Source organism: Pleurodeles waltl, chromosome 9 (assembly GCF_031143425.1).
Source record: "Pleurodeles waltl isolate 20211129_DDA chromosome 9, aPleWal1.hap1.20221129, whole genome shotgun sequence".
Taxonomy (NCBI): Eukaryota; Metazoa; Chordata; class Amphibia; order Caudata; family Salamandridae; genus Pleurodeles; species Pleurodeles waltl.
Window position 1 is genome coordinate 456,506,803 of NC_090448.1, and position 23,806 is coordinate 456,530,608.

A 23,806-nucleotide genomic window follows, 5' to 3' on the forward strand; every position below is an offset into this window, starting at 1 on the left:
ATCCATCTTCAGTGCTTTGGTAGCAGTTGTGGTAGTTGCAGCATCTCCTATCACGACTATACTGTCTTTCTGGGGTAGTAGGGTAACTTTACTCCTACTTTCCAGGGTCTTGGGGTGGGGTACTTTGGACACCCTTACTGTTTTCTTACAGTCCCAGCGACCCTCTACAAGCTCCCATAGGTCTGGGGTCCATTCGTGATTCGCATTCCACTTTTGGAGTATATGGTTTGTGTTGCCCTTAGGCCTATGTCTACCTATTGCATCCCATTGTGATTCTACATTGTTTGCACTACTTTTCTTACTGTTACTTACCTGTTTTGGGTTTGTGTACATATAATTTGTGTATACTTACCTCCTAGGTGAGGGTATCATCTGAGATAGTTTTGGCATATTGTCACTAAAATAAAGTACCTTGATTTTTAGTAACTCTGAGTATTGTGTTTTCTTATGATATTGTGCTATATAAGTGGTATAGCAGGAGCTTTGCATGTCTCCTAGTTCAGACTAAGCTGCTTTGCCATAGCTACCTCTAACAGCCTAAGCAGCTAGAAACACCTCTATTCTACTAATAAGGGATAACTGGACCTGGCACAAGGTGTAAGTACCACAAGGTACCCACTATAAGCCAGGCCAGCCTCCTACACACTCGTTTCTTTGGTAAAGCCTGATTGCTCGAATCCACAACTACCCAGGGTTAAGCTAAGGTTGGAAATGTTTTACAAGGTGAGGTCTCACAACCACTCCATAAAATACACCCCATTTACTCATAGAAAAACCAAGGACAGCCTTGGTGTGACTCCCTTTTCGCCAACTCTGAGGTAAATATTGTAAAACATTTCATATGTGGGCGCTGGTTGTCGCACATGCCAACTGTATCCAAACCATGATTTAATTTGCACCACCAATTTCCTTTAGGAATGTACAAAGGAATCCCCAATTTAGCTTGTCCAAAGCTTTCTACATATGTGTGTGTGTGTGTGTGTGTGTTTACCACCACTTATGTTATTTCCTTCATATACACATGCTGCCTATATTTATTTTCTCTTATTATTCGTATGCCTTGGAACCTTTGACGACCCCACTTCTCTTCCCTACCCATGGAACCGCTAACAGGACTGTGTGTGAGGGATATTCAGCGAGAGAGATCAAACGCATGCCTGCTCTTATTCTCGTTGGCGATTTATATCACTGGCGCCAGGAGTTGCTATGAAGGGGACACGTGTCTCTCCCTTGCCGTTTTCTCTCCATTAAGTTCACATTTTGATCTAGCCGGACAGCACTTTGTCTGAGTAACTTTCACACAGTTGTCGGAAGAAAGGAGTGAGAAAGACGCTGTGCTTGCTTCCTGATATTGCTCTCTTCCACATGCTACTGGAGTGGTCGTTCCCAGAAAGCTGTGTCCCTACAGAGAGTGTTTCCTCCGCCATTCACGCCCATGAGGACACCTGCGGAGCGGGGCTTCTGAGATTATGGTAAACCCTGCCTTGATTCCTTGATACCGACTGCCACAGAGTCTCTAAGAGATGCGCTTACCGCGCTTGAGCTTCAGTAAAGATCCTGTCAAGGCGTGGCCACAGAGCTGAGCCCCTTCCCTTCCCAAACCTAATGCTGAAGACGTAGACCACAGGAGCGTTCTGATTGAGACGTAGTACAATTTTACATTTGTACTTCTTTTTAATGCCTATTTTGGAAGCGGTTTTACTCGCTCCCAGCCGTTGTGTTTTTTTTCCAGTGAAACGCTCACCAATATTCATAATAATATGTAGCGTGTCATGGTGATACGCACACAACCTCATATTCTTGCGATATTGGAATGTTCTGGACGGATTTACTGCAGGACAGATTGCATGCAGAACACTGGTAAACTATTACCACTAAAACAATATAATATATTGAGGTTGTAGGAGTGCATATCTACCCGTAAGAATGTTCAGTATACATTATAACACTATAATAGTAATGCTATTATCTACAATGCAGTCATACAGATTAATGATTAAACAGGTTCAACACTTGCATCTTCCTCGTCACTGTTGGAGTGTACAGCTGTGTGTATACTGTTTAGTAAAGTCCATTAGACCTTCAGTTAGAGGTACCACAACTGTCTATATTCTAATATACATTGTTCAGCATATTATCATTGCAACTACAAGTATGAGCTAACCACCACTACGATTTCTGAATGAAGTAGGAGAACCGAATTTATCATGGGAAGATTGCGTCAAATTATTTGAATCTTATTTAATAACTACTGGCGTAGACCGTTTCAGTCCAGTTCGAAAGCAGAGTAATCTTTTACATAATTTGGAAATTCACTTTAGAAAGGTATATCAAACATTGTCAGAACCTGAATTTCCACAAGGTGTTCATGAAAATGATTTTATGCGTATAAAGTAACATTGCTGAAACATGAATTACATTCCACCCACAAAGTCATCAGTGTTAGGATATCACAAACTTTTCAATGGAACACAAGGAAAACAGGAGAATGTGACCAACCACATTGCTGTATTGAGGGGTTTATATAAAATATGTGACTCTGGTGTACTAACAGATTCTTTGATTAGAGACAAACTAGTTGGATGTGCCAATAATTACTCTAGACAAGATAAATTATATAAACATCCCAATTTATACAAAGCTATCGAAATTCCTAAACCTACAAAGCATATGGCCCAATGCATTAAAGAAATGAAGTCTCCGTCGAAGTATATTGCTGAAGTTAAAAACAAAGAAAATTATATTGAGGTCTGTAAAGTTCAAAAGAAAAGCGAAAAAGCCTTAGAATATGTCAGTTGGAGAGAGGTTACAAGGTTTCCACTGTGGTAGCAGCAACCAACCACCTTGCCAACAGTACAGTTTGTTAAACAGGGAACACGACATGAAGAAAGCACAAAAAGAAGGGTCATTTTGCTAAGAGTATGTAGAGAAGGTGAATTAAAATTACTATGTTCATGATAGAATGTTTGCCCTGATGAAAGGAAATTTGTGCTCAAAATTAATGATATTGAATGCAGCAATAATTCTTACACTAAATGTGAAATAAACTTAGATGGAAGTTTAGTAACAATGTATGCGGATTCCTGGCCACCATTCACTTGAATTAATACCCAAGAGTTCAAACACTTGCAATCACAGAACTATGTCAGATTGGAGATACTGGATAATTCGTCAAGTGGATATAATGCAGATCCCATCCCTCTGGAGGGTATGGTTAAGGTTTACATTACTTTTGAATATCATTTGCCTTATGGGAAAGTATATGTAGTAACAAAGGGTTCAAATTTGTTATGGTGGTGACATCAAAAGAAACTTGGCATTGTTCTGGACACAAACCACAAGGAACAGGTGCTTTTTGTTGACAGATCTAGTAGTTATGAACAGTTGTGTAATGATTTCAAATAATTATTTTAATAAAATCTGGGCTTGCTACCTAATTTCCAATTTCAAAGTATTCTCAAGGTGTAAGAAAGTCACTCTATTTGGTATGGTTCCCCCATGTTTTGCCTGTTGTCAATGTACTTAGGCTGTTTTCACTGGTTTCCTGCTAACCAGGACCCCACTGATTGTGCTCACTCCTCTAGATTTTGTTGCCTTGGTACCCTTTTACAACCCACAAATGGCATACTGGTGTACCCCTGCAAGCCACTAGTATATGATACATAGGTATCTAGGGCATTGTGTAGGAAAGTGCCCTTTTCAGCATGGTTAACCCCCCTCCCCAACCCCCCCCCCCAAAAAAACACAATTTTGCCTGATATTGATGCTGACGACTGTGTGCTGGAATCCTACTAACCAGGCCCCAGCACCAGTGTTCTTTCCCAAAAACTGTACCATTGTTTCCACAATTGGCACATCCCTGGCAGACAGTTATGTCCCTTGTAAAAGGTACCAATGGTACCAAGGGCCCTGTGGCCAGGGAAGGTCCGCAATGGCTGCAGCGGCTATTATGCCACTCTTGGGGACCCCTCACCAAGCACATGCACACTGCCATTACAGCTTGTATGTGCTGGTGGGGAGAAAGACAAATTCGACATAGCAACCCTCCCAGGGTGCCATGCCCATAAACCACTGCCTGTCACATAGGTAGGCCACCCCTCTAGCAGGCCTTACAGCCCTAAGGCAGGGTGCACTATACCACAGGTGAGGGCATAGCTGCATGAGCAAAATGCCCTTAAGTCCATTCTTAGGCATGGTAAGTGCAGTGTGCCCATATAAAGCGCATGGGCTGGGAGTTTGTCATAATGAACTCCACAGCTCCATGATGGCTCCACTGAAGTGTGGGAAGTTTGGTATCAAACTTCTCAGCACAAAAAAACCCACACCGATGCCAGTGTTGGATTTATTGAAAAATGCACAACAAGGGCATCTTAGAGATGCCCCCTGTATTTTAGCCAAACGTCTAGTGCAGGTCTGGTCTGTGCCAGTCTGCCACTTCCAGACGAGTTTCTGACCACATGGGGTGAAAGCCTTTGTGCTCTCTATGGCCAGAAACAATGCCTGCACTGGTTGGAGGTGCTTCACACCTCCACCCTTCAGGAACTGTAACACCTGGCGGTAAGCCTCAAATGCTCAAGCCTTGGGTTACAGTGCCCCAGGGCACTCCAGCTAGTGGAGATGCCCACCCCCTAGGACAAAGCCCCACTTTTGGCTGCAAATCCGGCAGGAAAATTAGGGAAAACAAGGAGGAGTGACCACTTCAGCTGGGACCACCCCTAAGGTGTCCAGAGCTGAAGTAACTCCCTCCTTGCAAAATCCTCCATCTTGGTTTGGAGGACAGGGACCAATAGGGTTAGGTCTGTGTCCCCCTCACCAAAGGGAGTGGGCACTGGAAGGATGTAGTCGCCCTCAGGGACAGTAGCCATTGGCTACTGCCCTCTGACCCCTGTAACACCCCTAAATCCAGGATTTAAGGGCTCCTCTGAACCTAGCTCGCCAGATTCCTGGTGAGCTCAAGAAGAAAAAAGAAGAAAAGAAGGACTGCTAAGCCAACCAACAGCAGAGAAGACTGAACACCAACTGACTTGGCCCCAGCCCTTCAGGCATGTCTCCAGCTTCTGAAGACCTGTAACCAAAAGGCGACGCATCCTGCAACACCAGCGACCTCTTAAAAGCTTTAAGAGGATTGCCTGCACCCCAGAGGACCAAGAACTCCCATGGACAGCAGCCCTGTCCAGACAAACACCAGCAAAGAAATTCAGAACCGCTCAGGATTTGAGAGTCCTGCTCACTTTGCAACCGATGCCCACGGCCCGTGTCCAGGTGGCCCAACTGACTAGAGCTGGTCCCTAGGGGTTCTGACGTGGAGGCCACCCTGGGTTGACCCCACCTGTCCAACATGACGATGCCTGCAGCCTAAATCTGTGGGACCCCTCTAACTGCAACAGAACCGGACTAAGATTCCCAACGCCAAAATGTACCCCTGCACCTGCAGCCCCATGGCCTTGGGGAATCAGATTTTCGGGGCAGCAACTTCCAGCAGACGGCCTTCCTCCTTGTCCAGCCTTTGGTGTTCTGGAACCCATCTCCTGGACTTAGGATCTTTGTGACCCCCGGGGTGACAGACGCTGCGTTTGCACCTTGTACCCGGCTGCCCCGCTGAGGGTGTGTGTTTGGTGCTGACCTGTGCCCCCACTGGTGTTTCTCTAAAACCCCCCAGGTCAGCCTCCCAAAGACACAGGTACTTACCTGCAAGCAGGCCTGATTGTGTGTGCCCCCAGTCTCCATAAAAGCCCATGTTAAATCAACCTCAACTTTGACCTCTGCACCCGGCAGGACCCGTGTTGCTGGTGGTGGGTGTTTAGGGTTACCTTGAACCCCCACCTGTTGTCATCCTAACCACCGGAGACTGGCACTTTGAGACTTTTACTTACCTTAAAATTGCAACCTTTTCTCACACCTCCCCACGCCCCCCAAGAACTGTTTCTGAACTTTGCAGTGTCAACTTGAAACAAAGTGGTATTGATACATATGTTGGATACTTGTACTTACCTGCAACTTGAATCTTGTGGTTCTAGAAATAAAGTAACAAAATATATTTTTGCTATAAAAACCATTGGCCTGGAGTTAGTCATTGAGTGTGTGCTTCATTTATTGCCTGTGTAGAACAAATGTTTTGCACTACCCTCTGATCAGCCTAACTGCTCAAACACACTAACACAAAAGAGCATTAGTATTATCTACTTTAGCCTCTGTTAAGCCTCTAGGAAACCCCTGAACTCTGTGCACACTATATCCCATTTTGATATAGTATATAAAGAACTAGCTTCCTACACAATGGTACACCAGGGGTCCCTCATGGCCTGCAGCATGTATTATGCCACCCATGGGAGCCCATGCAAACTGTCTCTGCAGGCCTGCCATTTGAAACCTGCGTGAAAAGGTGCATGCACCCTTTCACTGCTGATCATTGCACCAGGTCACTGTAAGTCACCCCTATGGTAGGCCCTCCTAGCCAAGAGGGCAGGTCCCTGTGTGTATGGGCACCCCTGCATGAGCAGAGGTGCCCCTACGAACTCCAGTTACAATTCCCTGGACTTTCTATGTGTGTGGCAGCCGTTTTAGCTAAGTACTGGCCATAGGACACTTAGGTACTCACCTCTTGAGGCCCCTAGTGCTTTATGCTGCCCTCTAACGACGCCATATCCTTGGGTGATGGACTTCACTTCGCATTCCACTATTTTGGTATATGGTTTCGTCCTCACCTAGGGTACTAACTATTTTTCACTAATTCTTACCAATGCTTGTTGTTTCATGTGCCAATTCCTAATTGTTACTGTGTGGAGGGACTGCCTGTAAGTAATCTAGTGTGGTGTTACTATAATAAAGTACCTTTATTAACACTGTGTTTCCTTTCATGTGTGATAAGTTACTGTGTGACTATTGTGGTATTGCATAAGCTTTGCATGTCTCCTAAATGAGTCTTGGCTGGCTGCTCACCCACAGCTACCTCTAGAGAGCCAAGGCTTCCTAGACACTGCATACATTCACTAAAAAGGGTTGCCTGGACCTGGTATAAGGTTCCAGCACCAAAGGTGTCCACCACACACCAGGCCAGCTTCTTGCAGTAACACTGAACTAGAATACTATAGGCAATCTTCACTCTCTGGAGGCAAGTACATGCAAAATGTACACAGGTAAATACTAGGAATTAGCATAAAACATTAGAAATAGAAAGAAATATCAAGGGACGTGTGTGTGGGGCGGGGAGGGGCGGGGTCAAAGCATATACTAAAATAGTGTAATGTGAGGCAGGGTCCCCCACCAGAAGGTAAGGGGTAGCTAGCCAAGGGCTGGGAGAGTATGGCGCCCCAAGAGGTGAGTATCTAGGAGACGCCGAGGAACCAGGAGATCAGTGGTAAGCTACCTGATTGTCCCACAGGATAACATTGGGGGCTTGAAATTGGAACAATGCAATAACAGGACCAGGCAGGTGGAACCCAATGGTGGATTACAGGTGAAGCAGACAGTGGAAGAACGGGACAGACTCTAGTCCATGGGGGAGTGTCCAGGCGGGGCAGGAGGCAATGCCTACCCTTCTGTGGGTGAAGATCTGGGATGACGGTGATGGATGAAGGCCAGTTGCGGAGTTCAGGAACTACAGAGGAGTCCCTCAAGTGACCTCAGGGCTGTCCCTCGACAGCTGCGGGATTGTAGACGGGTTAGTGGTCAGGTGGACAACCAACAAGCACAAGCAAATGCAAATCAGAGCTGAAGAAGATTTGCAGGGCTAGAGCGGTCCAGCAAGGTTGACCCTCCGAAGACAGGAGAGACAGCAGAAGAAGTCCTAGTCCCCACAGGCAACCCACTGGCAGCAGGCACAGTAAGTTGCAGGGAGGCCCAGTCAGCCCACCTGGAGAGGAGTCCTACGTCACTGGAGCAGCAGAGAGGAGATTGTTCTTGGCAGTATGAAGTGGTGCACGCTGGGGCTACTTAGGGCCTGAAAATCCCTTGGAGCAGGAAACAACAAGCCTTGGTTGCTGCAAGAGTCACGGTCCACAGGGGTACTGTCCTGCAAGGAGAGACGAGGGCTCACCGTCCCCCTAATTGGATAGTGGACAGAGAGGACCAAGGGGACCACTCCAGGTCACCACCTGTGATGCAGAATCCACGAGGTTCCAGAGGAGACAGGATCCACCAGCCGGACATCGTTGCTGTAGGTGCCTACAGATGCAGGGGAGTGACTCCTTTACTCCAAGGGAGAATCCTTCTTGCTTTTTGGTGCAGGCTGAAGTCTCGCCGACCCTAGAGGATGCACAGCAGGGGAAATGTTGCAGTTGCTGGAAGGAGCCAGAGAAACATTGTTGCAAGGTGAAGTCGTCTCAGGAGTTGCAGTCTTGTTGGTTCCTGAAGTGTCCAGTTGCAGTTCCAGTGGCCAGATGTAGAAGTAAACGATGCAGAGGAGTCCTGGTGGAGACTTGCACATCGAATCGCGGGACCCACCCACAAGGGAGTCCCTAAATAACCCTAAAAGGCGGTTTGGCCACCTTGCACAGTGACCACCTATCAGGAGGGGTCTCTGACATAACCTGCCTGACCTGGCCACTCAGATGCTCCCAGGGGCCTATACACATCTTGGTTTCAAGATGGCAGAATCGAGTGGCCACCTGGAGGAGCTCTGGGCACCACCTCTGGGGTGGTGATGGACAGAGTAGTGGTCACTCCCCTTTCCTTCGTCCAGTTTCGCTCCAGAGCAGGGACTGTGGGTCCCTGGACTGGTGCAAACCGGTTTATGCAAGGAAGGCACCAAATGTGCCCTTCAAAGCAAACCAGTGGCTTGGGGAGGCTACTCCTCCCATGCCTTGCAACACCAATTTCCAAGGGAGAGGGTGATTCCTCCCTCTCCCACAGGAAACCCTTTGCTCTGCCTTACCCTGCATGAGCTGGTCAAGCAGCAAGAAGGCTGAATCCTGTTTGAGGGGTGGCAGCAGTACGGGCTGCCTGGAAAACCCTTGAAGACTGGTAGGAGCAATACTGGGGGCTCCTCTACGGAGCCCCAAGAGTGCATGGATTCATACAACCAATAATAGCAACAATACTAAGGGGTATGGTTCCGACATGTTTGACACCAAACATGACGAGATTTGAAGTTACCATTATGTAGCTGGACACAGGTGTTCAGTAAACAGGTAAAATGGCTTCCCCGCATTTACGAAGTCCAGTGCAATGGAACTGGAGATCTTAGGGGCACCTCTGCTCTTGCAGGTGTGCCCTCACACACAGGGACCGGCACCCTACCCTTTAGCCCGTAAGGGCCTACCGCAGAGGTGACATACAGTGACCTGGTGTAGTGGCCTGGGGTGAAAGGGTGCATGCACCTTTCATGCAGGCTGCAATGGCAGACCCATTGACTCCCATGGGTGGCATAATACATGCTGCAGCCCCTGGGGGACCCAGGTGTACCAATGCCCTGGGTACATAAGTACCATATACTAGGGACTTATAAGTAAACACCAGTATACCAATTGTGGAGTGCACAAAAGTCCTAGGTAACCAAACTTAGTGAGAGAGAGAGATAGCACAATCACTTGGGTCCTGGTCAGCAGGATCCCAGTGAGACAGTCTAAGCACACTGATAAGCAAAAAGTCAGGGTAACCATGACAAAAATATGGTACTTGTCTACAGTTACTGTAATAAAGTAACTTTATTTTTGCAACACTGTGTGGTTCCTTTCATGGGTGATAAGTTACTGTGTGACTACTGTGGTATTCCAAGTGCTTTACACTCCTCCTAGATAAGTCTTGGCTGCTCACCAAAGCTACCACTAGAGAGCCCTGGCTTCCTAGACACTATAACACTTACTAATAAGGGTTGCCTGGACCTGGAATAAGGTGCCAACACCATAGGTATCCACCACACACCAGGCCAGCTTCCTACACAAGGCAAATGTGAAACCAACTGGACAAAAAACACATCCTATACCGCATTTGATGAGAGAACCCCTTAAACATCAACTCAATAAGTTAATAGATAAGGGAATCATTCAACCCACAGAGTGCACAGAATGGTTAGACCCCATAGTTTTAGCTATCAAATCCAACAGACAAGGTATAAGCTGATGCCCAGGTGAAAGTACCTTGTTCGGGTGAAACATGTGTCGGCTGGCTGTGCTTTAAGGAACTTCAAGAACATTTGGCAATTGCTTGCCTTAATAGTGATTACCATAAGTGGGAACTTACAATATATCTGCTAACCAAAGCAGGTGTGCCTGCTTGTGCCCCCGGGGGCACTCTGCAGAGCACTCTTTGCCCCGGGGGGACAATAGGAGCACACTTGCTCCTTAACTGGAATCAAGGGGGCTCCCGAGGGTCCTGGGGGTAGCACGTCCCCTCGTGCTTAGATTTTTCCAACACCCGGGTCGCGGCGATGAATTATGAGCCCGATGAGTGCTTCTCTGCGGGGGGAAGTTTCTTAAAGCCCGGGTCAAGGTGGTGAGTTTTCAGGCATCAGTAGCGTGCTATTTCCAGTGCAGGGACACACACAGAAGAAGCGCTCACCCGGCGCTTTCTAAGAAGGGAAACAGCCCTCCTCTGCCTTGGTTTGTGGCAGGGGTCAGGGGCCACGGCAACCTGCCCCTGGAGACAAGAGAGCGAAGAAGCACAGGGCTAGCAGGCCCAGCGACAGGCCTGCACAAGGGATACAGATGGTGGCAGTCCCTCCAAGTGACCAGGCAGGTCACAGGTCCGCACAGCAGCAGCAGTCCAAGGTGGGTCCTGCTGAGTCCATTCAGCAGCATCCTGTGTCCAGTTTCAAGTAAGTCTCTTCAAGTCTAAATTGTGGGGAAAATCCCCTGTACTTATACTCAGTTCTGCAAAGCATTTTCAATGAGGAGGAGAGGGGGTTTCAACCAGTTACAACTGGTACTAGGAGTGTCCCCTCTCTCCTACAGCATAGGCTCCAAACATCAGTTGGGGGTAAACGACCCTATTGCGTGAGGCCAGGGCACAGCCTTTACAAATGCAGGTGTGCCCCGCCTCTCCCTTCTCTCAGCCCAGGAAGATTATTCAGTATGTAGATGCACCTCTGTGACACCTCCACTGTCCCTGTGCACAGGCTGTCAGTAAAGTATGCACAAACCCCAACTGTCACTCTGACCAGACGCGGATTGGAGTCAACCTGCAAAACACCAGAGTCATAAGCACAGAGAACTGCTCACTTTCTAGACGTGGCGTTTCTGTAATGATAATAAAAAATTCACCTACACCAATAAGCAGCATTTGTCACTACCATTACAACCATACCAAACATGCCTACGCTACCCCTCATAAATCAGACAATACCCCTGTAGGAGGCTGGCCTGGCTTATAGGGGGTACCTGATGGTACTTACACCTTCTGCCAGGTCCAGTTATCCCTTATTAGTAGTGTTCTAGCAGCTTAGGCTGAACTAGGAGACATCTAAAGCTCCTACTATACCACTTATATCATATAGCACTATATCATAAGAACCACAATACTCAGTGTTACTAAAAGAAATGTACTATATTTTAGTGACAATGTGTCAGAAATATCTGAGGATATACTCCCTTAGGAGGTAAGTAAAATACACAAAATATACACACAAACCAAATTCAGCTAAGTAAACAGTTAGAAAAGTAGTGCAAACACTGTAGAATACAATAGGATGCAATAGGCCAAGGGGCAACACAAACCATATACTAAGAAAGTGGAATGCGAACCACTTAGGGACCCCAGGCCTAGTGTAGTTTGTATAGGGTCACTGGGAGTGTTAGAAAACAGCAACGGTGTCCAAGATACCCCACCCCAAAACCCTGAAAAGTAGGAGTAAAGTTACCCTACTTCCTAGAAACACACTAAAGTTGTGATAGGAGATTCTGCGAAGACCACAACAGACTACAGAGCACTGAAGACGGATTCCTGGACCTGAGGACCTGTAAAGGAAGGGGGCCAAGTCCAAGAGTCACAAAAGTGTCCAGGGGGGGCAGAAGCCCACTAAACCCCGGATGAAAGTGCAAAAGGGCAGCCTCCGGGTGGAAGAAGCTGAAGATTCGGCAACAACGGAAGATGCCAGGAACTTCTCCTTTGCACAGAAGATGTCCTACGGCGTGCTGGAGGATGCAGAGTTGTTTCCACGCAGAAAGACCACAAACAAGCCTTGCTAGCTGCAAAGGTCGCAGTTGAAGAAAATGGGTGCTGCCCGGGCCCAGGAAGGACCAGGAGGTCGCCCCTTGGAGGTGGGGACAAAGGGGGCGCTCAGCAACATAGAGAGCCCACGCAGAAGCAGGCAGCAGCCGCAGAAGCACTTGAACACGGGTTCAAGTAAACTGAGCATGGCGGTCGTCTCAACACTACAAAGGAGGGTCCCACGAAGCCAGTGGTCAACTCAGCGAGTTGAGCAATGCAGGACGGAGTGCTGGGGACCTGGGCTGTGCTCGAAGGATTCCTTGCAAAAGTGCACAGAAGCCCTAGCAGCTGCAGCTCACACAGTACACAGGATTACTGTCTGGCGTGGGGGGGGCAAGGACTTACCTCCACCAAATTTGGACAGATGGACCACTGGACTGTTGGGGTCACTTGGATCCAGCTCTTGTGTTACAGGGACCACGCTTGTCAAGATGAGAGAGGACGCAGAGGACCGGTGAAGCAGAAGTTTGGTGTCTGCGGTAGCAGGGGGAAGATTCTGTCGACCCACGGAGATTTCTTCTTGGCTTCCAGTGCAGGGTGAAGGCAGACAGCCCACAGAGCATGCACCACCAGGAAACCGTCGAGAAAGCCGGCAGGATTAGGTGCTACAATGTCGCTGGTAGTATTCTTGCTACTTGTTGCAGTTTTGCAGGCGTCCTGGAGCAGTCAGCGGTCGATCCTTGGCAGAAGTCGAAGAGGGAGATGCAGAGGGACTCTGGTGAGCTCTTGCATTTGTTATCTGAAGAGAAGCCCACAGGAGAGACCCTAAATAGCCCTCAGAGAAGGACTGGCCACCTAGTCAGGTAAGCACCTATCAGGAGGGGTCTCTGACGTCACCTGCTGGCACTGGCCACTCAGAGGCCTCAATTGTGCCATCACACCTCTGCATTCAAGATGGCAGAGGTCTGGGACACACTGGAGGAGCTCTAGGCACCACCCCTGGGGTGGTGATGGACAGGGGAGTGGTCACTCCCCTTTCTTTTGTCCAGTTGCGCACCACAGTTGGGGCTGGGGGATCCCTGAACCAGTGTAGACTGGCTTATGCAAGGAGGGCACCATCTGTGCCCTTCAAAGCATTTCCAGAGGCTGGGGAAGGCTACTCATCCCCAGCCCTTAACACCTATTTCCAAAGGGAGAGGGTGTAACACCCTCTCTCAGAGGAAATACTTTGTTCTGCCTTCTTGGGACTGGGCTGCGCAGACCCCAGGAGGGCAGAAGCCTGTCTGTGGGTTGGGAGCAGCGGTAGCTGCAGCGAAAACCCCCGAGAGCTAGTTTAGCAGTACTGGGGGTCCATGCTGGAGCCCCGGGGATGCATGGGATTGGCACCCCAATAACAGATTTGGCATGTGGGGGACAATTCCATGATCTTCGACATGTTACATGGCCATATTCGGAGTTACCATTGTGATGCTACATATAGGTAGTGACCTATATGTAGTGCACGCGTGTAATGGTGTCCCCAAACTCACAAAGTCTGGGGAAATTGCCCTGAACTATGTGGGGGCACCTTGGCTAGTGTCAGGATGCCCTCACACTTAGTAACTTTGCACCTAACCTTCACTAAGTGAGGGTTAGACATATAGGTGACTTATAAGTTACTTCTGTGTAGTGTAAAATGGCTGTGAAATAACGTGGACGTTGTTTCACTCAGGCTGCAGTGGCAGTCCTGTGTAAGAATGGTCTGAGCTCCCTATGGGTGGAAAAAGTAATGCTGCAGCCCATAGGGATCTCCTGAAACCCCAATACCCTGGGTGCCTAGGCACCATATACTAGGGAATTATAAGAGTGTTCCAGTGTGCCAATCAGAATTGGTAAAAATGGTCACTAGCCTGCAGTGACATTTTTAAAGGCAGAGAGAGCATAAGCACCGAGGTTCTGGTTAGCAGAGCCTCAGTGACACAGTTAGGCACCACACAGGGAACACATTCCGGCCACAAACTATGAGCACTGGGGTCCTGGCTAGCAGGATCCCAGTGAGACAGGCAAAAACAAACTGACACACAAGTAAAAATGGGGCTAACATGCTAGGCAAGATGGTACTTTCTTACAACCCCTTCCACATAAGGCAGAGCATTTCCAATGCAATCCTATAAGAAGGTAGCACTCACAGCAGTAAGAAACCAAATAGGCTGTTTGTCACTACAAGGACAGGCCACATTACTGGGCACATGTCCTGCCCTCTACATACAAGGCACCCTGCCCATAGGGCTAGCTAGGGCCTACCTTAGGGGTGACTTACATGTAGTAGAGGGGGAATTCTGAGCCTGGCAAGTAAATTTAGATGCCAGGTTCCTGTGGCAGAAAACTGCGCACACAGGCCCTGCACCAGCAGGCCTGAGACAGGTTTGAAAGGCTACTACAGTGGGTGGCACAAGCAGCGCTGCAGGCCCACTAGTAGAATTTAATTTACAGGCTCTGCGTATAGGGATACCACTTTACAAGGGACTTATAGGTAAATTAAATATGCCAATTAGGTATAAGTAAATCATACCAAGTTCACAAGGGAGAGCACATGCACTTTAGCACTGATTAGCTGTGAAAAAGTGCTGAGTCATAACGTCAGCCAACCAGGGTCAGAAAAATAAGGAGGAAAGAGGCAAAACATTTGGGGAATTACCCTGTCAAAAGGCCAGGTCCAACAATGGGTAATTAGAAATGGACATTAGGTAGAAAACTGTATACAAGAACTTCTATTGTCTTATCACACAGCAGCTAATTTAGTTATAGGAGTATCCCAATTCGTTTTACCAAAGGGTAGAAATCTTTGTTCAAAAGTTTGTCCCAGCTAAACTGGAGAAAGAGAAAGTGTTCCTATAAATCCCTGCAATGTGAGAAGGCAAATACTGATCATAAGAAGTATAAAACTGGTATGATGTAAAACATGGAGTTAACAGCACTGGTCAAAAGGTGACTGGAAGCTGATTAAGCAACCAACTTAAGATGGCGGAAAAAGTGAGTAACTCCAAGTTTATAGTTGAAGTAAAAAATAATGTTGTAAGGTTAGAAAATGGGCAAGTTTGTTATTTGGATACACTTGCTACATTTCATCAAGAACTACCAAACAGTCAAGAAAACAGCTCTCAGTCTAACATCAGACATGAAGAGCAATGACCATAACACTAAAATACTGAAATCTACATCATATGGGCCGAGAGACGGGGGCGTGGCTAGCCTGGCCAAGATGGCGGACGCGTGAAACCGCGGCTCCGTCCAGGCCTAACATTAATCCTCATTGAATCGATCCCTCCTAGGGCTGGAGCCCGGACCTGAGCGACGGGAGGCCACCAAGACACAAGGTGGCACCGCCGGGGCCAGTCTGATGAGCTCTGGTATGCTCTGAGCGGAGAGCGCGGGAAGAGCAGAGTCGGCGGCCTCGCGCGAGGGGAAGCCGGCCAAGGGAGAGTGCTCGGCCCCGGAGGACGCGCATGAAAGGAGGAGCTGGCACGGCGGTTGGGCAGCGGGGGCCCGGGGCTGGAGGAGAGTATAAGTGACGATCAGCCCCGTCAGAACGGAGAGGGGTCCTGAGGAGATGATGTGGCCTCCACCCCCCATTCTCCTTGTTAATCGCCTTTCGCGTGAGGCGGTACCAGTGAGGATTGGCGAGTGCCGGGGGAGTCACGGACTGGCCGCACGGCCCAACAGAGGGAAGCGGAGCGGACGACTGGCCGAAAAGGACGAGGGGGGCTTGCACTGGGTGATCTGCTGCCCCAAGGGACGGGTCCCTCGACGAAGCACTAGGAGACTGCGAGAGGCAGCTGACTCCTTGTGGGGGAAACTTGCCTGGGCACAAATGGTCAACTTCTAAGTGGTCAACACATGATCCTGCTGGCCTACCTGCTGGCCTATTGAAAACAACGGAAGTACAGTTTAAAGTGGGGAGTCCTGGAAATGAACTGCTGGTGGTAGTGTTGGATTTTTGGAGTGGAGTGGAACCAGGCCGCGTGAACTTTTGGTGAGTGGCCCCCGAGACTCGGATGAACTCCAGAAGCAGGAGTAAGGGCAAGGCGCAAGCCCGCAAATACGCAGGAAAACAAAATCAAGGGACCATGGAGGGTACCGCACAGCCACCAGTGCAGGCAACCCTAGATAGGATTCTTGGGGCAATAGAGGATACCAAAACGACGCTCCAGCATGACATTGGCCAAGTAGCAGTGGAGGTGGGCCTGTTGAGAGCCGACCACCAAAAACTGGTGGATAGGGTCCAAGAGACGGAAACCGCGCTGGCAGAACTTTCACCAAAGCAGGAGGAACTCACAGCCATAGTACTGCAGCTGGCAGACCGGGTCCAACGCCTGGAGCGCAGAGTGGAGGAAGCCGAGGGCCAGAGCAGCAGGAACAACGTAAGAATTGTTGGTCTTCCGGAAGGTGCGGAGGGCACGGACATGGTGTCCTTTCTGGAGGGGTGGCTGCGTACAGATGTGGCCCTGGAGCAACTTACTCCTTTCTTCACGCTGGAGCAGTTACACCGGGTGCCCTCAAGACCACTGGCACCGGGGAGACCACTCCGAGTGGTTGTGGTTAAATTACTGCACTATAAAGATAGGGACGTGCTACTGAGAAAGACAGAGAGACTGGACCTTTCAAGGTGGCAAACGGAGTGGTGACTCTGTTCCCAGACTTCACAATTGAGGTGCAGAACAAGCAGGCCTCCTTTATGGTGGTGAAAAGGGCCCTACGGGAGGAAGGGATTCAGTACTCCCGCCTGTTCCCGGCCAGATTGAGGGTGATCTCCAAGGACCAGACTGTATTCTTCCAGACCCCGGACGAGGCCTGGGAGTGGCTGAAGGCACGTGGGACCAGAGGGAGCCTCCGTGCCACAACGGACCGTGTGGCACGCCGGGGTCGCAGAGGTTCAAGAAGACAGTGATGCAAGTATTGACTGCACATGGAACCGACCCTGGCCCAGAAGGAATCCACAAAGAAAGCAGCATTAGAGGCAGTGGCATAATACAGTGAAGTGAACTCTCCAGAGGAGGCTAGCGAAGGGGACTGGGACTGTGCATCTGTTTCTTCAGAGACGGGCTCCCGCTGTTCGGATGGAGTCCCTAGGGTGACCCCTCAAACCGCAGATGAACTGGTTTGAAATAAACTTTAAGGCAATGGCCCTGAGGTGAGGATGATGACTTGAGTACAAGGCCCTGGCTTTGGAGCCCACCCCGGCCCTTTTTAGTGGTTTCTCAGCCATTGAGCGGAGAATGGCTAGAACACAGACTGCTTCAGTTGTGCCACTGCACTGTTCATTGGGCGACCTACTGTTTTAGATGGGTCCTGGGGAGGGGGAGTTGGGGTTTGCAGTTGTATGTTTTGGTTCTGCGCAATGGGTTGAGGTTCACTTATTCAAAAAGGATATTGAAGGCGAGGGAGGTGGGGGGCGGGGACTGGGGATGGAGGCCATGGGAAGGGTGGGTAATCCACTCTGACGTAGCTACTCTGATATGGCAGAATATAATTTTCTAACTTGGAACATACGGGGGATGGGGTCGCTGATCAAACGGCACAGAATCTTATCATACTTGAAAAGAAGGGGAGTACATATACCCACCTTACCTCCGGAGCGGCTGATAAGCTTAGGCGCAGATGGAGAGGGCAAGTATTTGCGACCACGTATTCTGCTTTTGCACGAGGGGCGCTGGTGTGGATCAGAGCAGGGGTCCCATTTGAAGTCTTAACCACTGATGTAGACCAGGAGGGTAGATTTGTGATGGTGGAGGGCTGGCTGTATGGGACGCCGGTGGTGCTGAGCAGTATATATGCCCCTAACCAAGACCAGCTTCCTTTTATGTAGCGCCTCTAGAGCCACCTTACTAGACAGCAGGGGGGTGAACTAATGTTTGGAGGGGACTTTAACGGTGTGCTGGACACTGAGCTGGACCGTTCCACTCCTCCACTCGCAGGAGCACTATCACACAAGATAGCCAAAGGCTTACGGGACTGGATGCAATGTTAGGGATTAGAAGACATATGGCGGAATCAGCACCTGGGGGAAAGAGACTACTCCCACTATTCAGGCCTGCATCAGCTTCATACCAGAATAGACAGGGTGGTGTGTACAGCAGCCATAGCTCTTGGAATCACACACACTGAATATTTGGGGCGTACCCTCTCTGACCACAATCCGCTGCTCCTGACATGGAGAAGTGCGGAAACCAGGCCTCCTATACCAGTGTGCAGGCTGGGACTGGCTGCACTGGAAGACTTGGCCTTCGCACTTACCTCATGGACCACATTAATATCAACAAAGGGTCCTCTACAGGTAGGCATGTAGAATGGGAATCGCTTAAGGTCGCAACCAGGGGGCACTGTATGGGGCAGACAGTTGGGGTTAAGCGTACTCTGGAGCGAGAACTTACTCGCTTAGAAAAGATCATCTACGACGAGTAAAGAGATGGGGGTACTGATTTGGCAGCACAACACAGATTGGTTGACGCAAGGAAGTCACATGACATGGTCAGACTGAGGAACAGTTACGCTGCCATAACATGCAGAGGTACTTGACGTCTATACAGGCAGAGGAGGGTAGATCGGGCAAGATGTTGGTGTGGTTAGTGAGGCCCAGTGGAGAGGGTGCGCTAATAATGAGTGTTCGGGAGATGAGAGGGGTGCGGTTGTTCAGACCGGCTGATATTAACGAGGCCTTCCAGAATTATTACATATTCCTTTACAGGCAGGCGGAGGTGGCTAGACCGCGGTTACTTACGTTCACTACCACTACGAACCCTTGCGTTAGAGGACAGGGACCCATTGGGTCGGCCGGTAACACTAGAGGAAATTAAGGATGCCATCACACAGTTGGCCGTGGGTAAGACGCCAGGCACAGACGGGCTTCCTATGGAGTTTTACAAGAAATACTTGCATATTCTAGCACCCCTACTGGTTGAATTGTATGCAGAGGTGCTCCAGCGGGGTTTACCTTCCCGAGTCAATGAGGGAGGCTTTGGTGGTTCCCCTCCCCAAGCTCGAATCCAGGGAGGTATCGGTGACTCAGTTCCGGCCGCTCTCAATGTTAAACTGCGACTTTAAGATCCTAAGCAAAATCCTGGCCAACCAGTTAGCCCAGCATATATCCAACCTAATACACGATGACCAAAATGGGTTCATACCGGCACGTAATACTTCTCTCAACCTTAGGCGACTGTTTGCGCTTCTACACATGTCACAGGCGGAGAGGCCACCGGGGGCAGTGCTCTTGCCGATAGACTTTGAGAAGGCCTTCGATACGCTGGGACTACCTGAGAACTGTGATGCTAAGGATGGGCCTGGGTGAAGGATGGGTGCGATGGGTCAATTTTCTGTACAGGAGGCGAGGGTGAGGACGGGCGGGTCGGCAGCATACCGCCATATTTAGGGGCACTAGGCAGGGATGTCCGCTGTCCCCATTATTGTTTGCACTTGCCATTGAGCCACTGGCGGCCCAGTTCCGTATTGAGGGTAAGGGTAGAGGCGTGCTGTGGGGACTGGCTGAACATAATATTTCACTCTACGCAGATGACATATTAATATACCTAAGGGATGGCTTAACTGGCCTGCCTTGGGCGTTAGCGAGACTGGAAACCTTTGGCGGCTACTCAGGCCTTCGACTAAACAGAGGCAAGCCGTATGTCTTTCCGTGGACGGCGGGTGAAGAACAACCATCCACCTGCCCTGCAGATATTGTGTGGGCTTCCCGCACCTTTAAGTACTTGGGTATCCAGGTTTTCCATGACTTGAAGGACCTCCGTGAAGGTAACCTTGGTAAGGCACTCCGTTCATTGAGAGCTTCTGTGGGGTTCTGGCGATCTCTTAAATTATCCACAATGGCCAGAGTGTCTCTATCCAAAATGATCATGCTGCCCCGCCTCCTTTATTATTTCACCAACCTCCCAGTGATTATCTCTGCGGGTTGGTTCAGGGAGCTGAACACACTGCTGTGGGAGCTTATTTGGGATGGAGGCGCAGACGTACCACTCTATCTACTCTCTGCCGTCCGGCGATGGAGAGTGGACTGGGGGCAGATTTTGAACATTATTACCTGTTGTGCCAACTACAGTGGATCTCCAGGTGGTGTGCTGGGAAGGGACGCCTGGACTGTGCCACAACTGGCGGCGAGATGAATGGAGATTTAATACTAGCACAAATGCTTGGCCACCGAATAAATCCTCAGGTGAGGAACGTCCTAATGATGGTGGCACTCTCCTGCTGGAGGAAATGTATGCGACGTATGGGAACAAAGGTAGCTTACTCCCCGGCGTTGCCACTGACGGCGGTGGCGCGAGGTACCACAGTTTACCCACTTATGGGGGCTCAGTTAAACGCCTGGACGGGAGCAGGGGTGGAATCACTGGGCGACTTCTTCCATGATAGAGTGTTACGAACCTTTGCTAATATGATTGAGGAGCGTGGCGTCCCAAGTGGGCAGTTCTTGCTGTATCAATCCTTGACACATCAAATACGGGAATACTGGTCTACAGTTAATGTGGAGCCGGAAACACACGGGATTCTTCACCTATTACTGACCTTAGGGGGAGACACTCAACTCGTCACCAAACTTTACAGGGCCCAGATTGAGGACACTTTGGGCTCTCTACAACCTCTTCGGGAGAAGTGGGAGGAAACGTTGAGGAGAGACTTGACTGATGCGGAGTGGCGGATATTATTAACACCGAAGGGTGTCACGGAACACCCGCCTCAGATACATACAGTACAACTACATCCATAGAGCGTACCTCACGCCACATAGGTTACAACTCATATGGGGGAGACCCTAGGACGAGCCCCAAATGTGGTAGACTTGACGTGGACTTGGACCACATGGTATGGCTCTGCCCTGTGATACAACGATGCTGGAGAGTGGTGCTAGATGAACTAGGCAGAGCACTGGACGTAGGAATGGAGTTGGACCCCTCTCTGCCTTTTGAGCCTGAGAACCGAGCTGCCCACTGGGAAGGTTGGCAGTAGATTCCTGGACCTGGCTTTGGCACTCCTTAGGCGTCCAATCGCCATATGTTGGAAGTCGCCTAGGGGCCCACCTTTGGGGGATTGGATGCGAGATGTGACAGCATGGGCAAGAGCTGAGTTGCAGGTTGTGAGACGAGAGGAGGCACGGGGAATACGTCAACTCCCACTCGCCCCAATCTGGGGGGAGATACTGACGCATGGGAAGGGCGTACACTAGAAGAGGGAGTTAACCCGGGGGCCCAGGGAAGGAGTGTGGTTGCAGTGCGCACAGATATCGTCATCGGTGCTGACCAACATGATACCGGGGTGCTGGTGACGAAAGGTGATTAACTGCGGAGCGGAGGATAAATTGGAGCATGGCCGTAAGGTGGATGGGAGCGCCCAGACCCTACCACAAGATACACTGAGACACTAACCAATGGGGCGGACAGCCTAGACTAGGGAGTGGTCTGCTGGGAAAGGAAGTTAGAGAGGTGAAGAGCTCACCTGAGTTGTCACAACACCTCCATCCCTGTTCAATGAACCCTCCTCCAGAGCGGACTCACCCCATTAGCGCAAGGTTGAAGACGTAGACTCTAGAATAAGGTACGTGAGCTTCTGAAAGTTGGCAGGGGGAAGTACAAGCGAGGCAATTAAGAGCGGGGATGGACACAGATACATGGCGTTTAAGCAGATAAAGGATTAAAACGCTTGCCTTACTTGTGTACTAAATATGCTTGCATATGATATATGCAATTGGACTATGACTCGTGCCTTGAAGCAAGTACACTACTGTGATAATATGTATCGAAGAAGCGTAAAGCAAAATGTCAATAAAAACAATTAAAAATATATATATATATGGGCCGAGAGACTTTGTATGATAAATTGTATAATTTGTTTAATATTAATTATAAGGAGGGAGATGTAATAAGATGTATGTTTAGAACTACTTATGCTTATTGCCTTCATATACACAAGTTGCTTATATGTACATTCACTCATTATTTTTATGCCTTGGTACATTCTTATCTCCCTTTCCTTCCTCGTCCCAATTACACCAAGCAAACAAACAACACATATGACAGTTTGGCTAGCAACGGATCTACCTGATGGGTGCAGCACCAAGGCCTGAATGTCCTGGGCTTTCTTTGGAGGGGAAACCTGGAACTCTATCATATACAGGAAGGCTCCAATGAAGAACAGCCTATGCTAATGAGTTAAGTGTGACTTCTGAGTCTTGGCAGTGAACTTCAACTATGTCAAAAGGTTGCAATTGTCTGTAGGTGGTCTATGACTGACTGTGAAGAGACCTCGTTCAACAAACAGTCATCAACTTAGGAGAGGACTGGTATGCCCAACCTACTATGATGTTGTAGGAGGCTGGCCTGGTTTGTAGTGGGTACCTTGGGTACTTACACCAGGTCCAGTTATCCCTTGGTAGTGAATGTAGAGCGTCCGCTTGTAACGCATTTCAGGAAGACTGTTATTTCCGAAGTGGGCGTTCTTGGTGAAATTTAGTTAAGCCCTTTCAGGTACCTTAGTATTTTTTATGTGATAGGATATTTAACTTTCACGAGGCAGTTGGGAGATTGTAATATACATTGGAGCTAATTTGATTAGGTTGTTTCGAGTCATATATTCAAACGATTATACCACATTTATTTTACAGTGGTTTGCTGCAATTGGAACGGCGTTTTCTTCAGAATATACTTGTGTGATCACGGAGTAACTGGCAGTGCTTGGAAGGATAAATTGCAGATCAAAGAAACACTCCTTATTTGAGGTACTTTTAAATTGGTTTAGTGTGGCAGGTAGTTATTTTGGTTTTGATTTTGGTTTCTATTTAGAGTGTGACAGTAAACTAGCTACTTGATTCACTTATTAATACAAACACTGTGGTCTCTTTCAATTTGACATTGGTAACTATAGGTTTTGCACTATTGGTGACCTTTGATTTGGTCTTGATGGGTGTCACTGCTGTGTTCATTTATACTAACAGGTTATTATTCTGAGTTTTGCTATACTTTTAGGGTAATTTGTCATGGAGTGGGGCTCTTTCATCCAATCTTCTTGTTTCAGAATGAATAGATTTGATTGAGATTTATTAATCTATGTTGTTGATTACATCTACTGTTTCTCATAAATTTTGATACCTAGGACGGTAAACGACTGAGTTACAGCCCTGATGAAGTCAAGTGACGGAACAAGTGTTGGCTGTGAGATCGTTATAGGAAACGTGGACATTTCATTATGGAGTAACCTATAAGGAGGATGGATGTCTGATTTACTCTCTAGTACAATGAATTAGGAGAATAACATGGACTTAATTTTCGGTTATTTTGTTATATAAAGAACAGACTTCTAATTCGAACATTGAAAGTGTAGATATACAGGAACATTTGATGAGAGGACAATGGTTATGAATCAATGGAATTATAAATATTGAATAATTTTTGTATTGAATAACTCTGGTTTGAAAAATCTTTTTCTTTCCTTTTCGTGTAATAGTACGGCAAAACGGATCCTGGATAAAAAATATAATATCATATATGAGGACTTTGGGGTTTGGAATACTTTTGTTACTGCCTCTCTTTAATTTGGCTTAATGTTTAACAATTGCACAGTATTGAAAATAGGAATTGCTAAAACAATTGTTTGGTAAACGATATTAGATCAACGAGTGCCTCAGTAATGTTGTATGAGCACTGGGGTCCTGGCTAGCATGGTCCCAGTGAGACAGGCAAAA

General features: G+C 48.5%; 1 protein-coding gene across 1 annotated transcript in view; it reads right to left on the bottom strand.

The window, feature by feature from the left end:
• The window catches only part of TDRD9 (tudor domain containing 9), a 2,107,755-nt gene that overhangs the window by 661,888 nt on the left and 1,422,061 nt on the right, over positions 1-23,806 (bottom strand). Inside the window, exon 25 of the mRNA XM_069207577.1 lies at positions 15,366-15,372. Coding sequence (XP_069063678.1) covers positions 15,366-15,372 — 7 coding nt within the window. The remainder of the gene's footprint in view (positions 1-15,365; positions 15,373-23,806) is intronic.